This window comes from Channa argus, chromosome 1 (assembly GCF_033026475.1).
Source record: "Channa argus isolate prfri chromosome 1, Channa argus male v1.0, whole genome shotgun sequence".
NCBI classification, from domain to species: domain Eukaryota; kingdom Metazoa; phylum Chordata; class Actinopteri; order Anabantiformes; family Channidae; genus Channa; species Channa argus.
The window spans coordinates 5,349,869-5,366,634 of NC_090197.1; the positions used below are offsets into that span (position 1 = coordinate 5,349,869).

At 43.0% G+C, this 16,766-nt stretch overlaps 1 protein-coding gene across 4 annotated transcripts in view; it reads left to right on the forward strand.

Moving 5' to 3' along the window:
• Positions 1 to 4,260: 4,260 nt before the first annotated feature.
• The window catches only part of cacng7a (calcium channel, voltage-dependent, gamma subunit 7a), a 30,095-nt gene continuing 17,589 nt past the window's right edge, over positions 4,261 to 16,766 (forward strand). For all 4 annotated transcript variants that reach the window (XR_010915587.1, XR_010915586.1, XR_010915592.1 and 1 more), the window contains exons 1-3: positions 4,261 to 4,538; positions 14,254 to 14,449; positions 16,285 to 16,371. Coding sequence is in view for 1 of the 4 variants with exons in the window: in XM_067521666.1 (XP_067377767.1) it covers positions 14,254 to 14,449; positions 16,285 to 16,371 (283 nt within the window). In the remaining 3 variants the exon portion in view is untranslated. The remainder of the gene's footprint in view (positions 4,539 to 14,253; positions 14,450 to 16,284; positions 16,372 to 16,766) is intronic.

A 16,766-nucleotide genomic window follows, 5' to 3' on the forward strand; every position in this document is an offset into this window, starting at 1 on the left:
TCTTTGCAAAGTAGAGGCTTGTTGATGCAGCAACAACTGTGTTCACTGACAGTGGTCAGGGGCCTAATTAACCCTAATAGTTATGAGAGGTTATACTTTGCTCCTTTAATGAATGTTGCTGTGATCATTTTGAAAACGACTGTACATGTTTTGCCATTGTACTACTCAGAATGAAAAATTGTTTTTTAAATTATTTCCAAACCATTGAATTGTCCCTTTAGTTACATTTCACATAGTGTAATGTAAAGTACCTCTTTTAAAGGTTGTGGCCGCAGTACTTCATGGTCATTTGGACAAGGATAATTAGGAATGTAGGAAATGTTTCTGTGGTCAAATAGTGTGAATTACACCAGAGGATGTTGTCTCCTGGCTGTGATTTCTGATGCAATACTTCATCCAGGCCTTTGTGGTGTTGCGCTGCAGTGTCGTACTGCACAGGTATTCTGAGTTTTTCTGAAGGTGAGGAAGGTTAGAGCTACGCAGACGCTGGAGGTTTTAGTTCTGACATTTTAAAAAACAGCTTGATTAATGCTGACATGTCTTTAGAAATAAATAGTGCTGTGGCACCAAAGCGATGTCTAAAGCGGAACAGCAGTTATTCAACGCAAGGTCCAACGTCACTGCTGCTTCTGAAGCTTTTAACCACAGCTGTCTTAGCAGGTGGATGTGCTCAGCTGTGCTCCTCAGGATTTTATCTTATCAAGCTTTACTTATATCCTGTGCAACATTTGAGTATTATAAGTACATGTGCAATTCACCCAGCTTCTAACAAACAGCTGGTTGAGTTCTGTATGTATATGTGTCATGATGGCAATTTGAATACTTCTTTAAAGACGCTTTGAATTTGGAGCAGCTGTGCAGCAGCGTCTGATGGCTGCATCAGTAGTTATTTTTTCCCTGATCTGTGCAGCAGCAGAAGGCAGTTTAACTCAGGACCAGTTGGCCTGACTCGGGAATAACCAGTTAAATAGGCCATGTGCTCCCTCGCTAATACTAGGCTTGTGATTATGAGTCACACATTAGCCCGCAAATGACGGGAGGTTCCTTAGCCCTACGCTGTTCTGGATTCCATTAGACGTGTTTTTACTATTAGCGAAGTTTCTCTTAATATTCAAATTCACTGTACACGTAGTATTTTTAAAAGTGGATATTTTCTGAAAGTACAATGTTAATGAACTGAAAAATAATAGTTTAGCAGTTAAAATTTTGACTACTGATGATCTTTTAAGGAAGTTATTCCGAAATAAACGTGCAAGAATGTGCTAAAAAGAAGCTAACAAGCTGAGAAATGTCAAAAAAATCTATTGTGTGCAAGGTGACCAACCAGGTACTTTTTGGCATCAACCTGTTTCATAGGAAGATTCAGAGGTTTGTAGTGTTTTGTTAAAAGAGAATGAAAGAGGACCCGTAATGGAACCTTGTAGTGCTCCACATTAGAAATGTTACCAATCCTGTTCACCCCTTTGTGTTGAGGGAAAAAATTGTGCAGTTGTGTCAATACTTCAATGTTTTGGCAGCGGGCGACATTATTGGTACATTAGAAAAAATGAACAAAGCACTGGTCAAAGAAAATGAAATACTCTCTAGAATCAAAACAGACACTTTCCTCCGATTCTGAGCTGTGTTGATAAGAAAACTACTTTCATAACAGCCTTCGTGCCTCCTTCAGTCCTGGATAAGCAGTTTAGTTATCTCCTGGGAAGAGGACTAATGGCAGCATCTTGTCGGGCCGGAGATGAGGGCCCACCTGAGGTGGGGCCGACCCATTTTTGAGCAAGAGCTAATACATTTTTCTGAAGGCCGATTCTATTAAAATATTTGAGAATGTAGGCCAGCGGCTGTGAAACGCTAACATGGACTGAAGGATGTGGTTCCCCCCCTGACTCTCTACCCGATAAGACTCAACGAGGCAGATTACATCAGCGTCTTGTTGCAAAACTTTCCAGCATTCATGTTCTCGCCTCGACAGAAGGCTGAGAAGACAAGTGAAAGCTTATATTTCCGTTTAGTGGAGCAGCGATGAAGTTTGATGTGGAGAAAAGCTTTATCATATATAAATCATTAAGATGAAAGTGTAGCTTTTGCTGTTTGGCTCGATCACTAACCCCTGAGCGTTAAAAAATAGTGATGTAGACCAAATCTTCAAAGTCACCATGTTATTTTTTTTCCAAAAGTACCATTGCACTCGTTTTGACTTCGATTTTGGAGATGAAGCCTGAGAACTTTCTCACAATCTACGATAAATATTAGGCAAATACTGAACGTTGCATGTGTTTGAAGATGCCCGAATGTTTTCATTACATAAAAAAAAGCCAACATGGTTTAGTCCACATGGATCCTCTGGTGCTTCGTCTCCGTACTGTTATTGTCCTGCTGTGTAATCGGAACAAACAAGGTTTTTTTCTTCCAGCAGACCAGCAGATAGTTCCGACGGCCTGTGTGTGAGGCGGAATGAGTTCCCTCTTGTCCACATATTTATCTCTGCGTCAACGCACCGACACACGTGCAGAAATATACACACGGTGAGTCACAGGGCAACACAAGCTACTGTATCTGTCTGTGGGTCGCCAGCAGCTGATGAGGCCACTCGACCGTGAAAGCGAGTGTGGAGGCGTAACAGGCGCGCAGACGCACACAACCGCACGCTTCGTTAGGAAACATGGGACATTTTGGTTTCTCTTTCTCCTGTGTGTGTGTGTTTTAAAGATGATTTCATGTTTTATGACACTGACATTTTATTGACTGCTAAAACAATTTTATGTTTAACTTTAGACCATTCAAAGCACTTTCTATTGGTTATGCACATAAAAATATCTGTATGAAAGTCTTAGTAGCTGAAAAGTACTGCAACAACAAAGTGGATGCAAGGCCTTACCTCTGCTCCCCAGAGTCATTACCCTGTGCATTATACATCCAACCGTGTACAAAAACCGGTTGCCTTGCAATTTTCATGACAACGTCTGAACCTTTTATCTCATCGTGGCTTGCAGGGGTGTTGGAGCTGATCCCAGCTTCAATTGGACGGACCATGGGCTGCCCCCCTGCACAGGCTGCCATCAGCCAGCATGTGGCAAACAAGTAACATACTTCACTACTAAACTGAAGTTTGTAGGAGCTAGCGTTGGCCGGTCTGATCGGTCTGGAGTAACTTTTAGACCAGAAATTCTCTCCAGGTGTGAAAACGTGCATTTTACTTTGGTTTTGTTTGACCCTCCGTCTCCTTCTCATTAGGACGATTTCTTGAAACACCTTGAGGAAATGTCAAAATTGGCAGAAGACTTTACATAATAACTTTCTGACAAAGTAAAATATTCCTTTACATGGATTCAGTTCTTCCATACTCGTGTCCATGTTTGAACTGTGATTATCGTGACTTGTAGCATATAATGATTATGACAGATGATGGCAACTACAACAATAAGAATAACAATAATGAAGATGATGATTGTTTTACTATGGTCTTACTCATTCAATCAGAAGATTTTTGTGTCACATCACTCAACCTGATCCAAAGCTGTTCCCACTGGTGATGAACTCTATTACCTTTAATATGCTGCGGAATCTTCAATAACTCTGCCAATAATAACGGTCATCAGATTAAGTAATGTGTTCTGGTGAGTTAGATGCTGGTTAAGTGCAGGATGCTTTACTTCATTTCAAATCATTGTCAAAAACAAGTGATTACTGAATGTAATGCTGAGATTCATTAGGGATGTGAGGTGTTACCTACTGGTAAACATTTGGAATTCGTGTTACATGGTTGATTATAGGCAATGCTTGATGCCACATTAGTCACATTTCAGGGTCACGCACATGGTCATCTTCTAACAGCACAGGATCTGACTTCAGCGCATCCACGTGGAAACAAAACTGTACCCAGGTTTCCTTCCCTCTGCTCTCTGCTGGAGATTGTTCTCTGTGCTTTCACTCAGGTCTTATGTAGCTAAAGACGAATGCACACTCAGACTGCAGATTTGTGTTTGGCAGTTTTGTTAATGAGTTACACTGAGCTAATTGTTGCTGTGTGTTTGAATCAGTCACGCTGTCACTTTGTGGGATGTGTCCTCAATTCCAACCAGCACGAGCCTGTGCCATGCTGGCTTACTGAGTGTGTGTGTGTGTGTGTACGCCTGTTTTCTTCTTCTTCTGTACTCTTCATCCCCCCCCTCCCCCTTTCACTCACACACACACACAAAAACGCACGCACACACACCAGTCTCACCTCCTTATCCCCAAACTACAGTGAAGCCCATTCAACCGATTCTCCGCAGTGCTGAAAGAGCAGAGTGAAGTAAAGACGGAGGAGGAGGAGTGTGAGAGACACAGAGAGAGAGGGGGAGAAAAGAGAGGAGAAGAGGGGAGATACCGGGAAACACGAGAAAAGGAGAGAGGGAGAGAGGCGGTGTGTGTGCGGAGAGAGCAGTGGAGAGGAGAGGGAGAGACAGATAAGGGGGAACTGCAAATTTGGTGTCCAGGCTTTCCGGTGCGCACACATCTCTCGTCGGCTGCATCGTCCGACCAGCTCTCCACTCTGCAGGGTGAGTAAAGCTTCTTCTGCCTCATCTGCGCCCCACCGATACCCTCACATACTCAGCCCCTCACATCTGTTCTACAGACCCGTTCAGCTTCCTCAGTTGCGCACGTCAGGACTTATGATTTGGCTGCAGAGCTGAGCAATGATGCTCACGAATGTCACTTTGTATTGAGCTGATTTTTTTTTTTTTTTAGCTTCACTGAACCCTGTTAGATGTGAGTGAGTCTTCCTGCTCACCTCGGGCTCAGGAGTGTGGATGTGCGCGGTTTTGTTGACAGCAGCGGACGAGTGTGTCTGCGCGGCTTCCAGCGGAGGATGGTGCCGTACAGTGATTAGTGTGGCGCATTTGGAGGGAGCGCGATTTACCACAGTGAGAATACAGTCTGGAGAACGGCACCGAGAAACTGCCCGCTCCCAGGGGCGCGTGGAGGAGAGAAGGGGGGGGGGGTATGTGAGGATGTGTGAGTGTGTGGCTGTGTTGGTTGAAACGAGAAACAGGAGGGGGAAATCAGGAGTCAGGCAAACATGTGTACACGTGTGTGTGTGTGTGTGTGTGTAAATGCGCGTGCGTGGGTGCAAAAACTCTTGGCTCCTACTTGGGGAATCCATCCTATGATACTGTTCCAGCAGACTGCAGCACTTACTAGGTCCACCCCCCCCCCCCCCCCCCCCCCCCCCGTCCTCCTCCTTTTCTCCCACTTTTTCTACACACTGAACAGCATCATTCCTGTGTAGATAGAGGAAGAATAATGAGGAAGACTTCTGCTTGCTTCTGATTAACGTGGCCCACTGGTAATTTTAAGGACAGAAGAACAGGCAAGATTTATTATGTAACATTCATAATCAGCAATTTCAGGTATTGCGCCTGGTTCATCAGGGAGCTGACAGGACTTAGGTATTGTTGGCAACATTCCAACGAAAGGGGTGGACGAATGGGCAAACAAAGCAAGAAAGAGAAAAAAACGCCAGAAACACCAGAATGATGAAAGGATTACAGAACATTGTTAAGAATAAAGTAGAAGGGGGCAGCAATGCAAACAAAGGAGAAAACATAAAACCGCAAAGATTAAGGAGAAGAAAATTCTGTGTAGTGACTCATCCTCCCCACTAGGTGTCTCAGTGTCACAGTTTGTTCTGTTTGTTCATTTAATGATCGATTTTTTTTTTTTTTTTTACTTGAACCTTTGGTAATAATAAAATCGCTTTGCTCTTATCTTATAGCTGAGTTCGTGCACAAAACACTTAATATTTGCTACTGTCCCCACATGTTGCCCTGCTCTATATCATTGGTAACTTTCCACTGCTACATGGTGAAGGCACAGTAGGAGAAAAGTGAGATTAAGCAAGGTAGGTTTGGAGAAAATGGGTTTACCTGTAAGAACCATGCTCTCTAATACCTTGAAATAAATCCCTTCTAGCTCATGTAAAAAAAAAAAAAAATCTAGTGGTTTATTGGATGAATCGTGGTAAGTTTAAACAGACTGCAGAGTGATAAAGAGTCTCAGGTGTAATATCCGACCATTTAGTTCACAGATCTGTACACTGGGTGTCTGAGATGTGAAGTATTATGATCGTCAGCCGATGTGCTGCACTCAACTGACAGGAAATGAATCACACACTAACTTCAGTTGTTTAAACTGCTGATTGATGGTGTGACTCACTGACAGTGGCAGGGCTGGTGCTTCATTTCGCACCAGGGTTACTCAAAGGGCGGCACAGGGAAGCAATAACGACTGCTCGCTGTTGTACATACCTGTCTGTTTATTCTGCATCCAGCTCCTGGTTCCACGTTTTGCAGCAGTTCATGCTACGGGTTGAGGCTACGCACTCTGTGGCTGCGTGTTGCCAATTAAGGATAATAGAAGCACGTGAGCATTTAAAGAGATCACAGTGTCATGGAGCCACATCTCAAGATCAAGGAAGTCTCGAGTAAAGCTCAAGGAAAATGGAACTAGCGATGATGAAATCATTTGGCACTTGACAATCCTCCAGCCAACGGCCATCTACCACATATGTTCTGCACCTGCAGGTGGCAGTAGTCAAAGCGGTGGCTGTCAGAGTGGTTTCTCTCTGGTGCCACTGGGTCAGGACACAATGCAACAACTAGCAATGCAACTTTCCTCACTGACTGCCCGACACTGGTGGTGGTAAAGATGGCGCCTTGCTAAGTGAAGAACGACTTTTCAAATTCTAAATTTCACTTTCAAAACCAAACGCTCGGAGCGAGCAGAATCTGAAAGTTTGAGTGAAGGAGCTTGGGTAACGTCCCTGCATATGTTCTGTCCACACACACCTGATCATGGGCATCAGAAAGTTTCCACTGCTCTTCATCAACCCATCATTCTCAGGGTTTATTCAGGTCGCTCAAAGCGAAATGTTACCTCTGATTTAAATTATCCAAAATTCAAACTAAGTAAAGCAGCGTGAAGGTGTGTGTGCTTGGTACAAGGACTTTCCTCAGTTTCTGGGCCAAGGACTTTCCCTGTGAGCTCTCTTTCCTTTTCTTCTCTCTTCACTCCTGCCCTCAGTCTTTTGCAGCCCCCTCCCTTGTTTTTTCGTGTTTTCTTGCCCGTCACATTAGCTAATTATCTTTATCGGTTCGGCAGGCGTTGTACAGCCTATAGGATGAGGGTTTGGTTCCCAAAGCTTTCATCGTCTTAAGTACTGCTTCGAGGAATGAGACCCTTCTTGCAGCGAGTGCAGACGTGAATGTGGTTCAGCATTGTTCCTGGAAATAGCATCAAATTTCTCCAGACAAAAGTTTCTTGAAAAGCACTTGTTTCATCCTTTTCTTTAACCAGGACCCTTGTTTTTATTTCCACCTCTTCTCTTTGCATAATCCCTTTGACCAGCCTACACCTGATCTGAAGTGCTGTCATCAGATATGTGTGTCTCACCATCTGTCCCACTCCATTCCATCTTTGTTTCCTTTTTTTTCCCCTTCTGGCTTTTCTTGCATCATCCCCTCCTCATCTTCCATTCCCCCTTTCTTGTCTTCCATCCCTCTCTTCCTTAAATATCCTTGTCTTCTTCCTGCCAGTTGGCATCCGACTCTGGCTGCTGACAGAGGGACATATTGCCCTCTCAACAGAAAACACCCCCACCCCACTCAAAGCTAGCAAACTAACCTGGGAACGCCATCTGTGGAGCTCCGCCCGGCACCACGGGACGTGTAGTTTCGTGGTGCTCAGCACTGGCTTTGCTCTGCTTGATATTGACCCGACACTGCTGCACAGTCTTTAATCCCTTTTTTTTTTTTTTAGTTTGACCAGAAATGCTTGTCCCCAGAGGGAGAGTTAGTCCGTGAAACTTTACCTTTAAACCTTTAAATCTTACTTCACCATAACAGCAGTAATCAAAGGCAAGAAAAGCATTTGACACCATTATTAATATTAAAAACTTTCCCTCATTCCACGTTATCCACCACTTTTTGATGCCTGAATTGGTCCCGATCTCCTCTGATTGCCAGTTTTGTTCAGTCCATCTTGTTTTTTGTGCCTCAACAGGGAAGCAATTGGGACTTTATCCACTCATTACCGAAACAAACATATCCCCATAATTACTGAAAAAAAGAAGCTCGTTGATAGTAGATGAAAACTGTGTCTCACCCTGTACAGCACAACAAGCTAAACTATTTGCTTTACTAAGCAAATAACCCATTTCCAGATATTACGTAATTCATCTGTACAAAGCTCCTGATTAAGGGAAGTTATTATCACTCCTACAGTGACAACCCTGCGTTAATGCCCTAATTAGCAATCCACACTCATTCATTAAGTTGGACTTCATTGAGGATGCTTCTAAGCCTACAATGAAATTAAACAGCATTAATAATAAATGGAGGAATAAAAAAAATGTAAGTATGCTGAGGAGTACGTTGTGGAGCTTTGTAATATAGATGCAAGCCAGTGAATTAAGTTTAACCGTAGGCCATGTTCATTTTTACATCTGGAACAGTGCTGCAGGGGCACAGCTGACTGTCTACCAACGCTTCAGGTCCTGTGATTATGTAAAGTCTTTCAATGTGACTTTCTGCAGACTGTTAAAAGAGAAAAGACACAAATATTCAGACGCTGACGTACAACAAGATGACAGGCGGCAGGAGTAATAAAGGCAAAATTAAATGACATGACAGTGAACATGTCTTACTGAAGTGCCTTAAAGCATGAGAAATAACAATGTGTTGCCGCCGACCTCTGTGCTGTTTATAGCCATGTGAAGGGAAGTGCATATCAGGCCAATGCGTGTTTTGATTAAACTTCTAAAATAATCGTTTAGGGTTGAAACTATGACTAATGTCTGCTTTGTCATGGAAATAACATTGATGTTTGACAGGGGACATGATGCTAAGAACAAAGTTAGAACGTCATGTTACGCCGAGACAGTAGTGAGTATTCACAGTGCTACAACAGATCCCCGTCAGGTGAAAAGCAAATCTAAGTATTTTAAGCTATTGAATATGGGTCAAGGAAACATCATAAGGCAGCGTTTTGAAAACTGTTACCTTGAATTTGTCAGATTATGCCAGGTTCACCACCATGCGGCCTTTGTGGTTTTAAACAAAGTCAACCTATCAAACAAAAGAGAGGAGCGTGGCGCAGAGAGAAAATGAAAGAGTGTGTATTTTGCCAAGGGAAAGGAGAACGAGGACGGTCGGGTGTAGTTGCGATTTCAGCACCACAAGGCTGGACAGCTCCTCAGCCTGCTGCTCACTGCTGGACTGGAAATGTTTCTGCGTGTGAACAATTTTGCACACGGTAAAAGGGAAAAAATGAAGACTTCTGCACAGATTTTATGTATAGAACAAAATATCAGAGGCTGAATCACTTCAGTAAAGCAATGTCGACACAGCAGCTGTGTTCTGCAGTCGACTGAGTGCTTCTGCTCCGAGAGAGAGAGATTCCATACAGGAAGCTAAAACATATGTAGCATTGACAGACAGAATGAAAGAGAGACCCTCGTAACCTTGTAACCAAAACATTTGTACTATAATTATTGGCAGAAACTCAATTTATTTTTCATTTCCTGTAAACAAACCTTACTCAGCCTGCTGCCACCAGACTTTGGATAAGTGGCAGAAAATAAATGAAAGTTTAAAAACAAATGCTAAATAGATGCTAAAGTCCATCAACACTGAAATAACGTAATTACGTCCTCTGATTCCTAAAGTTTCCTGTAATCAGTGCCTAATCATCTTTCTCATCTTGCTTTGTTCTCCTCATTTCACTTTCGTGCCTTTACGTCGTGTCCTTTATCCCTTAGTCTCTGTTCACCCTCTTCGCCTTCCTACTTCCTACTTTTCTTCATAAATTTATCTGACTCTTGCTTCTCACCTGTCCCTTGTCTCCCCTCACTCGTTTTTAGCTCATGTTCACCCTTTCTCTCTGCATTTGACCTTTTCCTCCCAAAATCCCCCACCCCTCTTTCACTTTCTGTCATCCTCTCTCTTTTCACAACCCCCCCCCCCCCCCCCCCCCCCCCCTTCTTTTTTTCTTGAGCCGCCTTCCTTCGCTCCTTCTTCCCAACATCATTTACTCTTAGCATGTTCCTGGTGCTCAGTTCATCTGTAATTCAATACATTACCTTTTGATTCTCCCTGCACACACACATTTAGTTAGTGACTGTTGTCCCTTGGGAATTGTGGTTATACTCTCTAGGTTTAAATTACAAACCTCATCTCAGCCCATTTGCTGGCAGATATTACAGCAAACCCAGACCTGGTTCTATTTCTGTGTGTGTATCTGTGCATTGACCCATCGCACCAGTTCCTGTCCTCCAAACCCACATTTTTGTCCATATATATCTAGATTAAAAAGCACAGTTCAAGAAAAGAACCATGTGGGGGAAAAAAAGCCCAAAGCTGAAGAAAACAATCATTTATTTCTTATTTATCATTTATTTATTAAGTCCAAAAATGTGTGAATTTATTTTTCACTTTTTCATTTTAAGCAAATATTGAGGTCAAGCCAAACTGTAAGACATCTACATATTGTCCCTGCAAGAAACTCAGAGTGACTGCAGAAATTTTGGACCAAATGGCTAGAAGAAATATTTGTATTTTAAAACTTTATAGTGTACACACCAAACAAAGAAGCCTGCGATTAACTTTTCATTTATAAAAAGAAAAAAATCATAAAATCATAGTATCTTTTACAGTATAATTTAGTTTTATAATGTAATAAAAATAGACGCCACAAATACATTCTGGCAGTTGTATTTACTTATTGTACTCCGCGCAAACTATATAAAGACTTTAAAACAATTCCATCTTAGCCTAACAGCAGCCTAACAGCAGCTTTAACATATGAAGAATCGTAACCGTTTGCAGTTAGCGGCAGAGGTAGCCACACTGCCAGCTTTGGTTGAAAGCTTATTCACTTCTCAAGCTGTTTTCTCGAATTGAAAAATGTTACAATAAAAGTTCCATTAACAGTTACATTAAACTTACTTTAAAAAAAACTAATGTTTCCAAATAAAAACTTGATATAACTATAAAGTTTAACTAGATATATAGATATAGATATATATTTCTGCGGTGCCCTGCTGCTGCTCTGAAAGGCCTTTTTTCGTGAACACGCTGTTAAACAACAGGATTGAAACAATCTGAAAGCCCACAGGCTCAAACCTTCACCGTGTATTCGTCTCTGTCTCCTCTGTCCTAAGTGGCGGACGGATTTGTGTGTTCTGACTCAGCAGCACTGAGTGTCTGACGGTCTCCTGTCTGACATTTTCACCACTAAGACTGGTGGCTATTTGCACGAGCCGGGCAGAAATCACCTCGGTCTAATTCCGAGGATGTGGCGTCTTGTGAGGCCTCGATGTCTTTAAAACTTCTGGACGTCCTTCAAGCACTGTCTTGTTTGAATCTGCAGACAGGAACACTCTTCTACTCCTTCCTGCATCCCCTAGTTCATGCATTTGGGAACCTGCTGGTAACCCTCGGTTTAAGTGATACCGGGAAACTCAACTGTTTTTTCTGACCATGTCCTACCAATGTCTCTGCAGGGCACTGATTAGACTATGTCCACCTGAGACGAGAGGCATATCAAACATTTGTAAGGGATGACACGTGTCCAAATGAACCCTCTCTCACACCACTCAACGTCCTCTGCAGCTTTACGCCTCAGTGATGAGGTCACTGTCTGCTGTCTTCTTGCCTGACAGCCACTTTCTTTTCGCTTCTTATCTGTTCAGTTCGGATCTTGTCTGCTGTGCTCATTTGCTTCCTGGCTGTTCTCTTATCAGCTTCGCTCTTTCTCGCCCTCGTAAAACGTCATCTTAAGAAGCACAAAACACCTTTACGTGTTGGTTTGAAAGTCGTTTATTAGTGGTAATACATGAGAAAACTAACTATTCTCTTCCAACAGGAAGTGAATATTGAAGCGATTTATTAAAATGTAAAATTGCTGGACCACCGAAACAATTTGGTTTCAGAGCTGACCTGTGCTCTCTGCCCGGAAGTTTCTAAAATGGAAACAATTATTAATTTAAAATCACATTTCAAGAATATTTGAGACCGTTTCAAAACTGCAGTAAAAAGTCAAATCTGGTTGGTTTTTCGATTCATTTGAAGCTCACATTTTTCTTGCCATTCACTCTCCTCTCTCCTGTCAGTCTCGTTCTCACTCGCATTTTCAATTGTTGCTCATTATTTATAGCTCAGCCATAGTTCACTCAGTGCCAGATTAGCTCTTCATGCTGTACAACTCTTAACAGTTGGGCCTTGAACCTGAACCAACACCTGTCTGAAAACCTGAATTCAGAACCTGAATGAGACCTCTGTTTGCCCACGCTGGTAACTTTGCATTTATCTGTCTGTCCCCCAGTATTTTGCCCAACTTTAATGCCCATAAGGGTCATTTGTCAGTTTTGTTGGGGTTATTTACAAAGACATCCTGGTTGGGTCAGGGGAAGATTAGGTATCAAATAAACGTGCTGATGCTTTGTCACATGACTTGTAAAGAGTAGTTTTCACAATGGATTTCAACTCCAGTAGGAAAGTCCTCAGCTTTTTTGACCCATCCATCCACTCCAATCTGCCTCTTGACAACCACGTCTGTCTGAATACCAGGTGGTTGTGATATGTTCTCTGCAGCTGCGAGATTGTAATAAAAAAATAAAGTTTCGCCGACTCCAGGGAATTCCTGGTGCTGAGAGGCCAAGGTCAGAAACCGCTGTTGAATGTGCATAAGCCTCAAGCCCTCAGGTGGCGATGCACGAGAACCTGTCATGTTACCATGATGAATAGAGCCACACGGGCCTGGGAGAAGTTTAATAAACCTGTCACTCAACACAATCTGCGGCTGTGTCCAGAAATTAAACGTAAAAACTCTATTATGCAAGGTGGAGGCCACACATCCGATTTGTGCAGAAATGCTGCAGGGTTTTCTGGGCTTGAGCTCACGTCAGGTAGAAACCTGTTCTGTGGTCAGACGAGTCAACATTTCTGTTTGTTTTTAGGCAAAAATGAATGAGGTTCTTCCTGCCAAAGATGCAAGGTGACAGCATCTGGAATGGTTTGAGGGTGTGTCAATGGGTGAGCTGCATATGAATGAAGGTGGACATAATTGTAGGGAGACACATTCTGCAAATGAACAAGTAAAATATGTTTCATTTCATTTGAGGAAAAAAAAAAACTCTTGTTGAAAGGGGGTTTGTAGTAGCATTTCTGTCCCGTTAAATAATAACAGTAACAAACTTTTGCTTCGAATAATTCATGCAGCACTTAAACGGACAAAAAGAGCTTTTCTCGAGTTTTAAGCTCCATCACTCACAGTGTCCACACTATTGAGATTATTATTCAAATACAGTACATGGAAAGAATAATAAAACACCTTCGAGACGTGTAGATTTTGTACATTACTCAGATTGTGAGTATCGGTGTGACTCTCCGCTCGGCACAATCTGATTCAGTTTATCTCAATCAACTTCAGTTTGTTCTTTGCACTGTAAAATGCAAGTCACCTGGCTGTTAATGTAAGAAAAGGGTTTTTGGATTTAGGGGTATGTTGTTGCTTAGGGGACCACAAATCACAGCCCCACGATGCCTCGTGGCTGCTTCACCTCCACACACCACAGCGTGGTGAATGTGACCTCCATTTTGACTGGATGGATTAGCCGCCGTGTGTGTTTAGAGGTGTGTGAGAGAGAAAGAGGGAGATGTTTGTCAAATGATGCTCGGCAGAGGCAGCGTTCCTGCCACCTAGTGAGCCCTCAGCTGCACTGCATGTTGTGTTAACCTGGGAGCTGGGCACCGATCAATGATAAAGATGTAAAACATGTTATTCCACAGCAGAATTCGTGCAGAATTCAGCACCTCACAATGCAAAGCTCACGTTTGCCAAAGTAAAGCGCAGCTGCAGCTTTGAGATGGATTCTCTGCCTTCCAACACATTTAACAGCTTTTTGTGGGAGCAAACCTTCCTCCTCCTGCACATCACTGGCACCGTTGCTGTTTGCGAAAGCTACAAACTCATGAACACTCAGGAGGAAAGAGACTGATGTGCTGTGCTGATTTTAAAGCAAGTCTTACTGTTTCTCCCCTGACTTCTTTAATCTCCCCTCCTGTTGGCTAAAGCCAGAGGAAGTTGAGATGTGCATGTTTTAAAATGTTAAAATTATGTGAATTAGTCCGTCCACTCGTCGCCATTCACTTATCTTTTTTAAATACACAACCTCACCTTTTTTTTCTTCTTTGACTGTGTTCTCCTGCTCCTCAGATGAGTTCGTTCAGTACGAGGGCTCTGACGCTGCTGTCGTCGGTTTTCGGGGCCTGTGGTTTGCTGCTGGTGGGCATCGCCGTGTCCACGGACTACTGGCTGCTGATGGAGGAGGGAATCGTCCTGCAGCAGAACCAGACCACCGAGGTCAAGATGGCACTGCACTCAGGCCTGTGGAGGGTCTGCTTTGTAGCAGGTTATCAACTAATTCTTATTATATTATTATACCTGCACGTTAGGTTTTGTGTTTGCTTAAATGCCATTGTGTTGCTAAGAGGAAATGTCCCCAACTCTTTGTTCTGCTGCAGTATATCAGACCTTCAACACCATTTTATTATTCGTATTATTCTATTGTGCAGCCCAATTGAACCCATTTTCACAAACTGGGGCTATTTCCCACCACTGCAAGCAACAGGACCAGAACCCTTTTGATGTATCTGGTACACGCTCAAAAACAAGCTAAACCTAGTTCAAGCTAAAAGGAAAAAAAGGGAAACGCCTGGCATCATGTCGGCCTTGATCTGTGCCACGAGCCTCTGTCCCATCGGCGCTCTCACTGGAATCGGTGGGTTTGAACACAGAGCCCATGTGGAAATGTGCCGCAATTTGATGCCAACGTTTTCGCTTTTGTAGCTGTTGCAAATGGTAGAAGTTTCTACCATTTCTGATTTAGCATGAGATGCAAATACAATAATATCATATTACCCTTTGTTTTTTGTTTGATTTCACTTCATTTCTGTTCTTATGCTGGCAAATATTTTTATATACTTTCTCAATGGGGTTTTTTGTTGTTTTTTTTTTGGAAAAGGGTTTTTGATGTAATGTGTGAACGTGGCCTAGTCTGAGCTCTTTATTAGCCTGACTTGATTGAATAGACTGAAACTGTTTTTAATATGGAGAAACTCACTGGGTGTATTGCGTTTTTTTTTTCTGGTTCGACTCCGATGGTGTGAAGCATCTTCTCAGACAGGAGCCAACACGGGGTGTAGACATTGGTGACTAGAGGTGGAGCGTTAATGGAGGAGAGTTGCTCAAGAGACACCTCATGTTGAAATTTGCCCTAACATATCAGTGCACTGCAACAGCAGCGAGAAAAAAAAATCTGTAAAAAAAACACCATTGTTCACTCGTGCTCAAACTCAAATAAACACAGTAGCTTGGACGCCGCAGATAAAAACACTGTCCTTGCTGCAGCGGCGGACTCTGTGCTCAGGCTCACGGTGATGTTACACTGGGAAGGCATCCATGTTTGTGTTTTCCTGCCGTCTGGCGCCTGGTACAATAGGTCAGAGGAGGAAAGCGCTGGTGGCATTCGGAGCGACGTGTGTGTGTGTGTGTGTTTGTGTGTGTTTGTGAGTCCTCTATCTGTGCCTACAGTTTGAGGTTAATTGTCCTGTCATTATTCAGCTCCTCTCTCTCTCTCTCTCGGCTCAGACCTTGTTTTCTCCTGAACTTCCTGACCTCCATCGGTGTGTGTGCCTCTATTTCACTTTTTCTCTTTCTGGCTTCCTGTCTCTCCCTTATCATCTTCCCTTGTGGGGTCACGCTACCTTGTCTCACCTTTATTCATCCTCTCCAAATCCGTGTGTTCCCTCTGTTGTCTGAGTGTCTGCCCTTTCTTTTTTTGTCCTTTCGTCTTATCCCGTGAGTTCAGGGTCTCCACAGCGGATCATTTGTCCGCATGTTGATTTGGCACAGGCTTTACGCCGGATTCCCTTCCTGACAAAACCCTCCCCAATTTACTTCGGCCTTGGACCGGGACTGCACGGCCGGGGATGGGGATGGGCTGTTGGGGATTCAGTGTCCTGCCCAGGGACAGTTCGACATGTGGTCAGGAAGAGTGGGGCGCAAACCTCCGACCCTATGGTCATTAGGCAGCTACTGTCTGCCCTTTGCTTTTGCCGTTTTTTATTTTCCCTTCACTTTGTTTGTATAATGTACTTGTATTTCAAAATGCAAATATTTTCACATAATGTTTCATCTTCTTCTTCTTCCGTTTAGTTCTTACTGTTCTGCCTTTTTTACTCCCAGGACCGGAGAGGGGCAGATGTGTGGCGTCAGAGTATTTCACAGAGCCTGAGATAGAGATCACAACCGAAAATACAGCCAACATACTCAGTAAGTCAAATACACACACACATTCAGTACACACATATACTGTGCTGGTTACTACAAGATGTGCGTACATCAACTGCCCTTAGATTATCATTATGTGTATAATTTTTTGGCTGTATATTGCTTAGAATTTTTGCATCCAGGTTATATGCCTCCACTAATCAGCCAGGTTGCAGTTTTCCTACATTTCTCTCCAGACTCATTTTCTAATCAGTTCATGTTTTGGTCTAAGTGAATGCTTGTGTCAGATGTAATCAAATTCCCTCCAGGCTTTTCGGAGAAATGCTATTAACGGATATGAGCTCACACTGACCTTCACCTTTGATATGTGAATAGCCAGATTTAATCAGTTCATCCTTGAGTTCGAGTGGATGCTTATGGAAACTTTCACGGAAATT